We start from the raw sequence: 16657 nt of genomic DNA, 5'->3' as shown, positions 1-16657 counted from the left end.
ATGGAACAAGTAAAACTATATGGTTTCGGGCCTAGCCCGTTTAGTTACAGAGTGATATGGGCTTTGAAGCTAAAGGGTGTGAGGTTTGAATACATTGAAGAAAACCTCCCTATCAAGAGCCCGCAACTTTTGCAACTCAACCCGATTCACAAGAAAGTTCCAGTGCTAGTTCATGGAGGCAAACCAATCTCTCAATCTCTTGTAATTCTTGAGTACATTGAAGAAACTTGGCCCGAAAACCCTTTGTTGCCCAAAGATGCATATGAAAAAGCTATGGCCCGGTTTTGGATCCGATTTGCACAAGAGAAGGTGACCTCATTTTCATTTTCATTTCTATATTACACTGCGGCTTGTGCCTCGAAAACCTTAATGACTTTATTTGTGAAGTGCACTCCACACTAGATAACATAATATTCTAATTTGTGCTCTCGAGTTTTATTAAGTATTATGTTTTCAACAAGTACTAAAAGTCAGAACCAGAAAGACCTTTTGAGAATCAACTTATAAATGATTTATAAATCCAGTGAAAGTCGAACATTCATAAATACTACTTACCTATAAATTTGTCAAATGGAGGCTAAGCTTATGATAAATTCCTCAAGGATAAGGCTTCTCTAGGGTCCTTGTGTGAACCAATCTCCATATATCCAAATCACAAATAATAAAAACTCGAGGGGTGAATGCTCATATTATCCATGTAAACAAAATACACGCATTAAACTTATGTGGCTTCTACATGGCTACAACTAAGGAGGGTGGGATGACGTGGAGCACGATTGGGTCTAGGGATGGTGGTTGCAGTATGAGGTGGCAGCCGGTGGATCGGGTAGTAATAGTAGTGATGACTAGAAATTGATAAATTGTATTTTATACTTAAACATTACGCGTTGTTGAAGAGTAACTTCTCGTTCACCATGTTATGTTATTTTGTTAAGTCAATTCAATAGCACAAGGTACTACAAAGGAACAAGAAAACTTAATTTTTGTTTATGGTTGCTCTTGTATCTTGAATCATGTCTAATACTTTACTCCTATTTGGCCCCATTTTCCAAAATTCGTTATTTATTTATTTTTTTCAAATCATTTATCAACTTTTTAACAACACATTTCATCAATTTTTTTTTATCAAAATTTATTAAAAATTTGACTTTTAGCCAAACCAAACTGGGTCTTTACATCGAACACGTCTTTAAATTATTTAAACAAGCAAGAAAGGCATACATTTCCAATAATTTTTATATCTTCTTGAGTTCTTTGCATGAAGTATCCTACCCTAAATACATTCTTTCGAACTGTTGGACAAGATCAAGAACTGGCAATCAAAGAAGCACTACAAGTTCTGCAAATTCTTGAAGATCAAGCTTTAGGGAACAAAAAATTCTTCACTGGCGAAACCGTTGGATTAGTGGACTTATCATTTGGATGGCTTGCTTATTGGAACGAATGCATGGAAGAAACAGCAGGGACCAAGATAATAGAATCAACCAATTTACCACGTTTGCATAAATGGATAGAGAATTTCAAGCAAAATCCAATTATTCAAGAAAATCTTCCGTGCCGTGACAATTTACTAGCATATTTGAGAACAAAACGAGAGAAGATAGTCTTACGGCGTAGCCTTACATCGAACGGTCATAAACGGCAATACAATTTGTTACTTAGTAATCCAACGTATTAGGCCCCCCATTTGGTGTAGCTAAAAGTGATATTTTACTAGATTGTGATAAAAGTTGATGAAATGTACGCTTAAAAGTCGATAAAAGTTATAGGTCCCTTAAAAAGTTGTGATTGTAAATGAGTTTGAATGAAAATGACTTTTTGAGAATGAGGCTAAACATAAGCTTGGAATACTGTGAATTTAATTTTTTCTTTTTAAACATTATCGTCTAATTAAGCCACAGTTTGATTTAATTAAAATTTAAATCAAAATCAATATTTAATTTTAATAGAGCATTTCAGGAAATTCACAATTTTTATCAACTTTTATTGAAAACTATTAAAAATCTGAACCAAACATGGGCTAAATATGTTTGTCCGTGTATCTTATGAATGTCATGGGCATAATCACTTTTTCTGCTTAATGAAAATAGTTATATTTCATGGTTTTTATGTAACAAAGAATTATTTTTATTTTGTATGAATTATGTGGACAGATTTTAATTGAGATGGACAGATTTTAATTGAGATGGATAGCCTGTAATGGGCTTGCTTATATAGATTGTTTTATAATAAAATTTAAATAAATTTTTATTTTGAAAGAGGAGACAAGAAAATCTTCCTTGCCTTCGAGGCACAAATTCATTTTTGAGCCTTACTCAAGATAGAATTTAAGGGTTAAAATAACTTCTTCTTCTTTTTTTTTTTTTCCATTAAATTTTTCAAAAGCTTCGAGGACGCCAAATTGGGGGCAAATCGGCTTGCTTTTTGTCCGTGCCAATAGTTTGATCTAGGATACATAAAATAAATTTAGCGATCAAATTCATATCTGGACCGCGAATCGTTATGAGTCGATTCTATCAGGACACCGAGCCATGCCCGTTCAATCTAGGAACGAACACGCTCATTTTGACATCTCTAGCACAACCTGCCCCCCAACCCCTATAATGGTGTTTATTTATTTTACTCGTACCTATTTTTGCACTGTGCCTCCTTTATCACTAATCAATCATTAAAGAAATTAACTAGTGATCTGGGTTTTTCCCCCTCCGATAATAAAGCTTATCTACCACTGTCAACTTTAACCATCAATATTTTGAAGTCATATCTAACCAGCACTGAGATAAATAATGGATAAGTATCAATCATTCAATTGAAATGTGTAAATTAATCTAATATTGTAAAAATTGCAATCTTTTGTCCAAAAGATTAGGATCTGCACCTATATATTCTTTAGTGTTTAGGTGGGGCCTAGGCAATGTTGGAGAAATTTACACCGATTATGTGTATATTATATTCATAAAAAATATACCGTTTATGTTCACGTTCGATTTATTGAAATGGAGTTTGAGAAACTAACTATTTTGATTATCGAATCTGATCATTTCCATTCTTGAATTAAAATATGTGATTCTTCCTATCGAACATTGCATAAACCATATAAATAAAATTAATCATTTTCTAAAATCAAGTAGAAATTAAATCAGAAAAATTAGATGTAAGTGATGCGATTGACCGAGGCGAGTATAACTCTTTCATAATTCAATTCATAATATCCGTATCGAGTGCTTTGTGAAAGTCTATATACTTTCAAAGTAGTAATCGTCAACTTGCATATAATGTACTTCAATTTAATTAATTTTTAACTTGATCATCCAAATTAAATCAGAGCCATCATATGAATCAGCAATGCTTTCCAAGCATAAACCAATTTAATTGGTCTCACGATTGAAGTCAATTTCAACATTGAAGAAGGCTAAGCATCTTGATTTACAAGAATTGCAATTTCTCCAAACATATGTAACTTATCACATTTGTGACATTTCACATGATAATTTCATTTCAATCATCGGTTAAAAAGTTGTGTTCTTAAAAGATACAATCATATAAAAGGACACACCTCTTGAATTAATCTCTATGAAGAGACATACCCGTTGAAAAATAATTATACCAAAAGTCATGATTATTCATATGAAATAACGCACATTTTCATCTAAATTGATCATGAAATATTTCAAATAATTAAGTGGCTTAATTCTCATAAAAAAATAATTATATCCACTTAAATCATCTCACTTAATTTCATATGATTAAATGAGGCTATCAAAATTAATTAAATTGTTGGGGAAATTTACACCGATTACGTGCATATTATATTCACAAAAGCATATCGATTATTTACGTGAAATCGAAACATAATTTCGACTTATTGAAATAGGATTTAAAAAGCAAAACATAAAAGTTACTAAATCTGAATGCATGGATATGGATTCATCCCTTTCAATTTTTGAACGAAAGCAAATTATTCTTTTGATCGAACCTTACAACATAAACATGTAAACAATGTTAATCATTTCCTGAAATCAAAATAAGATCAAAAGAAATCAAAAAACTGGAGGAAGAAAGATGCAAGTAATGAATTTTTGGTCGAGGCAAGTGTTTGACACTTGGTCCTTAAGATGAATTTGCCTCGCATCGGCGCTAACGATTTTTCGACAATCATCTCCCAAGATACAACGATCACGTCAAATCATAGGAGCACTCCAAATGACTTCCACCAACGTACTCGAATGGAATTCCCTCTTTATGAAGGAAATGCATGAAAATTGTATAGAATTAGAAATGAGAGAATTGCAAGAGGTGAATGAATGTTCAATGCAATTGGTGTACCTAAAATCATGTCCATAGGGTTCTATTTATAGATGCGGAAAGGGTGCAAATAAAGTAGTGTGGGCCAAAATATGCATCCTTTCAAAAAGTTGCAACACTTGGCTAAAAATTGTATTCCTTTCGAAAAGTTGCAACACTTAATTTCTTCCAATTTTGGTCCATAATTTCTCATTCATCCGAAATTGGTTTCGAGATTTCAAATATACCACGATGATTTACACGACAAGTAGAATAAGTTGGTCTATTTACTTTTATAATTTGACCATCGGATCAAGTCCGAATATTTAGTCGAAGTTGATACGTAGTCACACCTTTTCATTTTTCACTTTTACGCACATTTTTATTTTCCAAATTTTGGTTAATTATTTGAAACAATTCCTACAGGCAAAACTACTCATGAGACATGAACAGGGCTAATTCTTATTTTGACCATCCACAAGCGGGCTTGGATGACAAAATGCGTGGCAACTACATAGCTAATCGTCAAACGCGTGATTAATGCGAGCCTAGGCGAAAAAGGATGCCCATTTTTATAATTAAATAAATAAATGATTATTAAAATCTAAGAATAAATTAAACAATATTAAAAATAAGAAAACGCCTTATTTTGTCTACACTTATAAAGTTTAAAGTTTGGTCTAGCCATTTTATTGCGATTTATGCTTTTTCGGGCATTAATACACATAAACGTGAGAGAGAACTGAATTGTCCTAAAGTAGTTTATGCTTGAGGTATTTTATGCTTGAGGGATACTTAAACTAGAAAATTCATGTCATACCCATCATTTTCTTTCTTTGTTTAATTATGCAGAGAAAAGGAAGGCTACTAAAATTTAAAATATTCAAACTTAAATTATCCAAAAATAAATAAGTTTTTAAATAGATAATTCTTTATTGGTGAAAAGGGAAAACGAGTATTCTTAACATATGGGGTCCCAATGGATATTCTTCTAATATTATATAACTAAGCACCCACTTTTATAAAGTTTATCAACACCATCAATAATACTCGATGTTATCGGAAATTCGACTAACGCAATCAAAAGAACAAATAAAATAAGCAGAAAAATAGAAAACAGTAGATGAAGCGAGATATACCAAAGCAAATCCCCTTAAAACAGATTTCGCCCCCCAATAAAGTGCAAACAGGATTATGGACGTCTGTTTCCCAAGATACAACGCTCCTTCCAAAGTCGATATTGCACAATACCAACATTGTCGGTCAAACCAATGAATGATCATACTCGAACGGAATAACCACGAAAATATAAGAGACTTTTTAGAGCAGAATATGGAGAGAGAAGAATTTAGAAATCAATTGAATTCGTAATTGATTTGGTGTGTCCAAAAACGAATCTGGGGGTCTCTATTTATAGAGATTGAAGTGTCTTATGGAACAGGTGTGTGACATTTCATGAACTGGTGCACCACTTGGTCTGATTCGTCTTAACTATTGGATCGCACTATTTTCATGATCTGACGGCCCAGATTGAACCATGAAGTAAAGTGTCCATTCGTCATGCCTATTCACCAATTTCTGAACAGTCACAGCCATACGGATGCCACGCGTACATCTAACCGCCACACAGGACGAAGGGACGTGACCTACTACGCGTGCGCCACCTAGAATGCCAACTCACCGAGCCTTGCGCTGCCACATTATCAAACCACGAGTCCAATTTCGAAAACTATAAAGCTCCCCAGCTCCTCGCGACGATGCTTACGTGCGAAGTGTCAAGTACGCCTCTAAAGCGCCCAATGCGTACTTTGCGACGTGCGCGTGCCGGGACCGGGTCCGGGAAGTGGCGGAGTGGTGCGAAGCACCACTCTAGTGGTGACTAGCCTTTAGCTAGCTAAAGTTAGCCAAGTGGTACGTAACTTATTAAATTATATATTATTCACACAACCCACTATATAAACAAGATTATTTTCTTGTAAACTTTTGATGTGGGATTCCTTTCCATATAAAAAACACTTAAAATGAGTTTATCAACATATGGGCCTATATTAGAGACTTTTTCAATTCACCCAAATTAATTGCAATGTCCCACATCATTAAATATTACATTTAATGTTTTAAACCCAAATTAAATTCAATTAATTCCAACAATCCCCCACATGAATGAAAGAAGTCGACTCAAATCAAGGAAGACGGAAGAAGAGTACTATCTGAAAGATAACGCATCAAAATAGGTAGCTTTCGCTTTGAACCTTCTTTAGTAAGAACCTATCGAACTCACTTGGCTAATCAGTGAACGCAACGTTTTGAACTGTCACGCGTTATTGCAAGGTCAGACAATAGACCAAACACATTATCTCTCATATCAAACTTGGTTCTCTATTGTGTTCATTATTTTGGCCCTGAACTACTTGGGTTCTGTGAGGGCTTTAGAGAGTTCGCCTAAGTAAATTCTCATAGAACCGGCCAAGTTCGCACTAACATAGGTGATGTACTATGAGGAGTACCCTACTGTAATTACTTGTACCATTTATAGTCATTATTAAAAGCAAAGCTTATCCTTAATACACTTCATAGTCAGCACTTTTTGCATCATAGAAATGGAAAGGAGTTAAACTCCTAAGTGTTTCTTATCGAGTCATTCATAATTAGTTTTCCTATTGAACCTAGTCCATGGGATCTCCAGTTGCCAGGTTAGGTTTCCACTAAGATGACTCATTGGGTTTTAGGCTTTAAACCCATTTCCCTCGATGCGCAGTCTATACGCTCTCTAGATAACCCATTAGTAAACGGATCCGCTAGGTTTTCTTTTGACTTAACAAAATCAATTGATATTGTTCCATTTAAGAGTAACTACCGAACGGTGTTATGTCTACGACGTATATGTCTCGACTTACCGTTATACACAAAATTTTCAGCCCTGGCTATTGTGGCCTGGTTATCACAATGAATACAAATAGCCGGTACAGGCTTTGGCCATATAGGAATATCTTCTATGAAATGTCTTAACCATTCTTCTTCTTCTCCTGCTTTGTCTAAAGCAATAAACTCATATTTCATAGTAGATCAAGCTATACACGTTTGCTTAGAAGATTTCCATGATATAGCGCCACCGCCGAGAGTAAATACATAGCCACTGGTAGACTTTGACTCGTCTGTATCTGATATCCAATTGGCATCACTATATCCTTCAATTACTGGAGGATATTTTCCATAATGTAATGAATACTCTCTGGTCCGTTTCAAGTATCCCAAAACTCTAAGTAATGCATCCCATTGTTGATTACTTTGATTACTTGTGTAACGACTCAGCTTACTTACCGAGTAAGCTATATCAGGTATTGTACAATTCAACAGGTACATTAAACTACCAATAATTTGTGAATATTCTAACTGCTGTTTCCCATTTCCACTATTCTTGTGAAAAACTATATGTGGAAGAAATGGGTTACTCGTCTCTTTAATATTATGAGTCTTAAACCTCTCAATTATTTTATCAACATATGGGTTTGAGATAAGACTATTCCATTTGATGTTCTAGATATCTTTATTCCTAGAATCACGTCTGCTTCACTCATATCTTTCATGTCAAAGTTATTGGTAAGTATATTCTTTGTTCTATTGATGACTTCTATATTAGTCCCTAATATAAGCATATCATCAACATACAAACAGACGAGTACATATACATTTTTGAATTTTTTTCGAATATACGCATTTGTCACATCTATTTATGACGAATCCATTCCTAATCATGACGCTGTCAAACTTTTCGTGCCATTGTTTAGGAGCTTGCTTCAAACCGTATAAGGACTTAACTAGTTTGCAAACTTTGTTCTCTTGTCCTTTCACTATGAAACCTTCTGACTGTTCCATATATACTTCTTCGTTTAAATCACCATTCAGAAATACAGTCTTAACATCCATTTGATGTATTTGTAAGTTGTACAAGGCTACAATAGCAATTAAAACCCGAATAGAAGTAATTCTTGTTACTGGAGAATATGTGTCAAAGAAATCAATTCCTTCTTTCTGACGATATCCTTTTGCAACCAGTCGAGCCTTGTATTTGTCTATTGAACCATCAGATCTTAACTTTCTTTTAAAAATCCATTTGCATCCTATTGGTTTAGTTCCTTTAGGAAGATCAACCAATTGCCAAGTATTATTATTCATAATAGATTCAATTTCACTATTTATAGCTTCCTTCCAGAATACGGATTCTGGACTAGTCACAGCTTCTTTAAATGTTTGGGGTTCTTTCTCAATTGCGAAAGAAATAAAGTTTGGACCAAAGGATTTAGCGACCTTTGCTTTTTTACTCCTTCTTGATTTAAGTTCTATATTGTTTTCAATAGAATTATCTCATGTTCTCTTTTGAGTATTCTCAAGAATATCTCTTTTATTAGGGAACACATCTTCAAAGAATTCAACATCTCGAGATTCAAAAATTGTATTGACATGAATGTCACTTATATCAGATTTATGCACAAGAAATCTGTACGCACTACTATTTATTGCATATCCGATAAAAATACAATCAATAGTTTTAGGACCTAACTTAATCCTTTTGGGAGGTGGAATAGCCACTTTAGCTAGGCACCCCCACACTTTTAAGTATTTATAGGAAGACATTCTACCTTTCCATAACTCATAAGGTATCGAACCAGTTTTTTTATGGGGAACTCTATTCAGAATAAAGTTAGCAGTTAGCACTACTTCCCCCCACAAGTTTTGTGGTAATCCAGAACTTATAAGCACAGCATTAACCATGTCTTTTAGAGTTCTATTTTCCCTCTCAGCAATCTCATTTTGCTGTGGAGTATACGGGGCTGTTGTTTGGTGAATAATACCAAACTTAGCACATAATTCATCAAACATAGACGAATCATATTCACCACCTCTATGGGATCTTAATACCTTAATTGTTTTTCCAAGTTGATTTTCAACTTCGTTTTTGTAAGTAACAAATGCATTCAATGCTTCGTCTTTGCTACTTAATAAATAAACTTGGCAATATCTATTGTGATCATCTATAAATGTGATAAAATATTTTTTACCACCTCGAGTCTGAACAAATTTTAGATCACAAATATCACTGTATATTAAACACAATAGTTCACTACTCCTTTCAATTGTGTTAAAAGGTTTTTTAGCAAATTTTGCTTCAACACAAATTTCACATTTATGTTTATCTTCGGAGTCAAGTTTAGGTATAAGACCTAAACCTACAAGTTTTCTTAAGGAAGCACGATTTACATGTCCTAATCTGCTATGCCATAAATTCGAAAATTCAAGCAAGTAAACAGAAGCATTAGTTTTATTGATAACTTGTGGATACAAATATGTGGATTTCTTGTCCACTACAACAACATTAGCCTTAAATAGACCATCAAGTAATAACCCTTCCCAACATACATGCCCCCCTTAGTAAATACAAATATATCAGATTCAAACACCATTTTAAATCCTTTCTTACTAAGAATAGCTCCTGAAATCAAATTCTTTCTGATATCTGGGACATGTACAACTTCATTAAATGTCAGTTCCATCCCCGATGTGAATTTCAGAATAACCTTTCCAATCCCTTCAATATTGGATGTTGTAGAATTTCCCATGTAAAGACACTCATTATGATTCAAGGTCTTATATTCAACGAATAGACCCTTATCTGCACAGATATGACGAGTGGCTCCTGTTTCCAACCACCAATCCTTGGCATTAGATACCAAATTGACTTCAGAAACAACAACACATAGGTTGATGTCTCCAACATCCATAGAAATTTTATTCACTTCGGTTATATTGGCTTGGGGCGGTTTCTTTTTCTGTGTATCCTTCTTTTTGCTTTGACAGTCTTTAGCCCGATGTCCCGACTTCTCGCAAATATAACAATTGCCTTTGAACCGTTTTGCATTGTTGATTTTTTCTTTGTCTATAGATGAGCCAGAATGCTTCATTTTCTTGTTCTTAGACCCCGAGTCTTCCACTATATTAGCCTTTGCTTCCATGTTGCGGACATTATTCTTCTTTTCTGCAGCCCGGTTGTCTTCTTCAATGCGAAGTCGAACAATTAGATCCTCCATCGTCATCTCTTTGCGTTTATGCTTGAGATAGTTTTTGAAATCTTTCCATAGTCGAGGTAGTTTCTCGATCATAGCAGTAATCTGGAAAGATTCACTCAAAGTCATACCTTCAGCTTCAATATCGTGAAGTAGAACTTGTATCTCTTGAACTTAACTCATAACTGTTTTTGAATCAGTCATCTTGAAATCTAGAAATTTGCCGACAATGAATTTTTTCGTTCCAGCATCTTCGGTTTTGTATTTTTTGTCAAGAGACTCCCACAGTTTTTTAGCCGTCTTGTAATTACAATACACACTATATAAAGTGTTATCCAATCCATTGAGAATGTAATTATGGCATAAGAAATCTGCATATTTCCATGCTTCAATAGCTAACTGAGTATTTTTATCAGTAGCATTCTCTGATGTTTGTACAGGACATTCTTCACGCAGAAATTTTACTAAGTTCAATGTTGTCAAATAGAATAGCATCTTCTGTTGCCAACGTTTGAAATCCGTGCCATTGAACTTTTCCGATTTCTCATGTTGTGAAGCCGGTGGCATGACAAATTGATTAGAACCAGAATTTGGCGCAATCACAGCATTAGTATTGCTCTCAACAGTACTAATCACAGCGCTAGTATCATTATTTTATGTACTAGCCATTTTCTGTAAAACCACAATTACAGAAAATAATCAATAATAGAAATGTAAAAGAAATGAGAAAATAAGTCTGTCTTAAGATTGTTATCGGAAGTTCGACTAACGCAATCAAAAGAACAAATAAAATAAGCAGAAAAATAGAAAACAGTAGATGAAGCGAGGTATGCCAAAGCAAATCTCCTTAAGACAGATTTCGCCCCCCAATGAAGTGCAAACGGGATTATGGACGTCTGTTTCCCAAGATACAACGCTCCTTCCAAAGTCGATACTGCACAATACCAACCTTGTCGGTCGAACCAATGAATGATCGTACTCGAACGGAATAACCACGAAAATATAAAAGAATTTTTAGAGCAGAATATGGAGAGATAAGAATTTAGAAATCAATTGAATTCGTAATTGATTTGGTGTGTCCAAAAACAAATCTGGGGGTCTTTATTTATAGAGATTGAAGTGTCTTATGGAACAGGTGTGTGACATTTCAGGAACTGGTGCACCACTTGGTCTGATTCGTTTTAGCCATTGGATCGCACTATTTTCATGATCTGACGGCCCAGATTGAACCATGAAGTGAAGTGTCCATTCATTATGCCTATTCACCAATTTCTCTCTGAATAGTCACAGCCATGCGGATGCCGCACGTACATTTAACCGCCACGCAGGACGAAGGGACGTGACCTACCATGCATGCGCCACCTAGAATGCCAACTCACCGAGCCTTGCGCTGCCACGTCATCGAACCACTAGTCCAATTTCAAAAACTATAAGGCTCCCCAACTCCTCGCGACGATGCGTACGTGCAAAGTGCGCCTCTAAAGCGCCCAATGCGTACTTTGCGACTGCGCGTGCCGGGACCGAATCCAGGGAGCGGCGCGAGTGGTGCGAAGCACCACTCTAGTGGTGACTAGCCTTTGGCTAGTTTGCTAGCCTTTGATTAGCTAAAGTTAGCCAAGTGGTAGGTAACTTATTAAATTATATATTATTCACACAACTCATTATATAAACAAGACTATTTTCTTGTAAACTTTCGATATAGGATTCCTTTCCATATAAAAAATACTTAAAATGGGCATATCAACATATGAGTCTATATTGGAGACTTTTCCAATTCACCCAAATTAATTGCAATGGTCCACATCATTAAATATTACATTTAATGTTTTAAACCCAAATTAAATTCAATTAATTCCAACACTTGATAAAGTGGAGTATTACAGCCCCTAACTATCTCGATTTTATCAAAACGGGCAAATTGTTAGATTCCGTTTCTTAATCAAGTCGATTACTAAGTTTCTCAAAATTCCTAACTGTCTTCACACAAGGCATTCATAATGACATCTTCCATTAAATTGCTCCAAAAAAAAAAACAAAAAAGAAAAGAAAAAAAGATCTAGTATTTAAATCCTCAAATTGCTCTCAAATGAATCAATCATCAAATTTGAAGATTTCTGAAGAATGGTGGTTAAAAGTAGAAAAAATTTAAATTTATAAATAAAATATTTTATTGAGAGAATGTATAATTAAAAATGAGTTTGATATTTATGTGTGTGTATATATATATATATATATATAATCTCCCAAAAACTTAGTTGCCCACAATAGTTTACCAACTAAAGGACTCTAGCTCCTGCTAACCGTCTTTATATATATATATATAATGGAATCAAACAGGGCCTTAATACTCCAAACCCAGGCCAAGCCCATTTCAATGCCTGTGGATCAGATAAATGGCCAATTATACCCAACCCAAACTAGCCACCCACCGCGTCATACCTGTTACCAAATTGTCCGTTAACCGCAAGCGGAACAAAAATCACTGCTCACAGACCAAAGTCGCACGCGAAGGACAAACGACTTCATTTTAACGGCAATAATATAGTACCGGCAATTTGTAGGCATGAAATTCCAAATTTGACTTTTTTTATTCAACTAATCAAACTTGAACGTGCATTGCACGCTATTTTAAAATACTTTGTAAGTGATGTAAAAGTAATATTTGATACCAATTTATTAGAAGATTTGATGAGTTATGGACGAATTAAAGAAGATAAAATTTGGCATAGAAATTTAAGAGCAGAAAATTGTACTCAAATTATATTCTCAAAACTCAATTTTTATGATTCAAATTTTTTGTAATGATGAAATACTATAAATGAGCAATCTTTTTATATTATATTTGATACATAAAAATTAATTGTTAATACATAAATTTAAACACATAATAAAATTTTTACATACATGAATATGAATAATTTCATTTATATTAACTCTACATTGATGTGAATGTTAATTAATTAGAGTTAATAACACAAATTTCATAAATGACAATAATTTTGTAATATTTATTACATATCGAAAAATGAAAAAGTAAGATATTATTAAAATAATTGAATTATAGAGGTTAAAATCGTTTAAAAAATGATTCTTGTGATATTTTAGTATATTATAAATTTAATTTTGCGCATGGCAATTTAGGCTGTTTGATCCAGTGAACAATATGTGTGTGTATAACATTGGCACACTGATCTGATTATACTTCGAGAATGATGAGGGTTTGATAGGCATTTATTAAGGGAGTGAGAACTTGGTTGTGGGGAATTTTTTTGAATGGCATCGAGGATGGTGTTGAGGAAGAAAGAGCATTTGAAGCTGGCAAAAAAAGGTGTCTTTTTTTTTTAATTGAATTGCATTCTTTAATGAGTTTTTGTTTATATTCTTTCAAGTTTATTTCATTTATGGGTGGCTATTCATTTCACATTTGTGTGTTTTTGGTGGTTATTGATGATGAATTTATTGGGTTTTTACATATGGAATTCAGAAAATATAAGGTGAATGTGAAGATAGTAGTTGCTGTAGTTGAATTTTATTTGGATAGTTTGAGAAATATCTGGCTTTTGTTTGCAATGTTAATGTGCTATTTCAAATGATTTTCTTTTTGGCAGGTTCAGTTAGTATTAGTTTTCTGCAATGATTGGAGCTAAAAGTCAACACACAATTTAAGATACTAAGCACGGATTTAATAACTTATCTGGAATTTCATCATTTGACTAAAAATACATAGAAACAATGTAATGTAAATTGTATTTCACAATTGGTAAGATCTATTACAATGTAGGTGTTGTTGATTTTAATCCTATAAGTGTATGGATCATAACAAGTAGTAAAGTGGATCTTTTGAGTCCAAATTATTTTCTCCCACGAGAACTATTCTTTAATACTCAATTTATTATTTCTAACTTCTATTCGATGAAAATAAACAAAAACAATGATTGGTTATGATTTTGAATCTAACTACCTAACAATACGTGGATGCACATAAAGAATGATTGAGAATTCAAATAATAAATGGATATTAGGGTGGAATAATTTCATCTATTGATCACCTTTAAGTCTTAAATCAAGATTCATAAAATCTAAGGTAGTGTTTGGTCGAATTTTCCTATTGTATTCAATTTACTCCTCTCGAGTTTTCATTGAGCCTATTTAACCATTTCAATTTCATGTCTCTATGCGAATCAAATTTAGTTAAAATGAAATAATAGTTCAAAAAATTCATTTATGATACGTTAGAAAGCTAACATAAATGGCTACAATTTTGATTCAGAAATCATTTTCAAGTTCTATCATTTACTATGTCAAAAACTGATGCATAACTTTTTTTTTCGATTAGAAATTGATGTGTGATCATATTTTGATCATGTTTCATACCTTTGACGTATTTCTTTATCCAATTGACTCTGAGCACTCTTGAATCTTTATCCTGAGGTTCGACATAACTTTTGGATATTTGCACTTTAGTCCTTAAACTTGAATCTCTTACAACTTAGTCATTTTCTCCAATTTTGTCCACGTTTGTTCTTTCCAATTTCTTGTATCATAATTGAATTTTACCTATTTAACACTAATGTAACAATTTAGACTATAATTCATCCGAGAAGAAATTAAATATCATTGTTTTAAAGCCTTGAATAAGTGTATGGCATTGAGGAGCCACAGTTCTGTTTTGGTAGCGCCGCGGCGCCTTGATGGTGGTGCCACCGCGCCACCTTCGGGTAAAAAATTCTGGCTATGCTTCTTTTAGTATTTTTATCATAACATTTTCTCCCAATATCCGATTGAGGTGATTCAAGATGTGTTGGAAAGATAACACAAAGAGCTACAACTTTGATTCTGAAATCATTTCCAATTTCAATCATTTGCTATGTAAAAAATGGGTCTCAATATGAGGCTAAAATCGATGCATAACTTTTTTCGGTTAGAAATTGATGTGTGATTATACTTTAATTATATTTCATCCTTTTGACATCTTTCTTTATCCAATTGACTCCAAACACTCTTGAATTTTCATCACGAGGTTCGACGTAACTTTTGAGTATTTGCACTTTAGTCCTTAAACTTTGGATCTCTTACAACTTAGTTATTTTCTCCAATTTTGCTCTTCCAAATTTTTGTACCATCATTGAATTTTGCCTATTCAACACCAGATGTAACAATTTAGACTATAATTCATCCTAAAAATAACTAAATATCATCGTTTTAAAACCTTGAATAAGTGTATAAAATATACTTATCAATAGGGATTACAAGTAAAAGACAAATATAAAAAAGATGAGATTGATTAGTGCAGGAGCAGAGACAGAGAAGTGAAGATAGATTCAGAGAAGGAAGAAGGGAGCGAGAAGAATAGAGATAGTAGAAGAAGAGGAGAAGTAGAACCGAGAAGGAGAAACAGGGAACAAGCAGGAAAAGAAGGAGAAGAGGCTTACTAGAGGGGAGAAACGCGGAAAATCAAGAATAAAGAAGAACACAAGAGGGGAGGAAAAGACGGTTTTGGGCAGCAAAGCCACGATTCAATTCAACAAGCCGCCATCATCTTCAAAGCAAAACCATATGTAGAACAAAACAACCCTAAAGGGCTTGGAATAGCCCACTAATAAAAAGCCCAATTAGATAAAATGACAGTAATGTAGTTAACAATGACATTCCCTTCCCCTTAAATTAACCTTGTCCTCAAGGTTCAAAGTCAGATGTCTTCTTTGAATGCAAATGAAGGAGATGAAGTAATGTATAAATTAGAGTTAGTTCAATTATTCATTAATCATTTATAATATTTAATTTTGGCCCAGGGATAAAATTTCTATTGGGTAAAATGATGAATTCTGTAAAGGAGAATGAAACTGCTGTTTGCAAATAAATGAGTGTTAATATTATTCTTTGATTAACGACATTTCTTTTTCTCATCATCCTTTGCATTAGAAGAATAGACATAAAACTTGATATGATTCAACCTCACACCCAAGTAAATGTTACTAATGAAAGGAATTTCGTAGTTCTTATGTATTGTCAACATATATGATCTTGACAGTGTTGCTCTTGAGAAAAAGATTGTGAATATTGCCTGGTCCAATATCTATGGATGGCAATTGGGCGGACTCTCCCCTCTCCCTGTTGGGAATTTTCCTATCCTGTTACCCTGTTTAAGGCAAGGTAGGGCGGGGGCGGGACGGGGCAGTTGCCCTGTTTACATACCCATTTATCTTTTGAAGTTTTTGATTATTCATTTTAATGTCATAAGTGAGACAATAATATAGTTATTAAAATTTTTAAATTAATTAATTTAATTTTAAAAGTTAAATTATTTGAAT

General features: G+C 33.8%; 1 protein-coding gene across 1 annotated transcript; it reads left to right on the top strand.

Annotated features, from left to right (window-relative positions):
• Positions 1-1678, top strand: LOC111371114 (probable glutathione S-transferase). The gene is made up of 2 exons (XM_022993022.1): positions 1-309; positions 1265-1678. The coding sequence occupies exons 1-2, from the start codon at positions 1-3 to the stop codon at positions 1676-1678; spliced, it is 723 nt and encodes a 240-aa protein (XP_022848790.1).
• Positions 1679-16657: the final 14979 nt, after the last annotated feature.

The sequence above is a fragment of the Olea europaea genome, chromosome 22 (assembly GCF_002742605.1).
Source record: "Olea europaea var. sylvestris chromosome 22, O_europaea_v1, whole genome shotgun sequence".
Lineage (NCBI taxonomy): Eukaryota > Viridiplantae > Streptophyta > Magnoliopsida > Lamiales > Oleaceae > Olea > Olea europaea.
The sequence above is the reverse complement of the archived record's forward strand: the minus strand, read 5'-3'. Positions and strand labels throughout refer to the sequence as shown.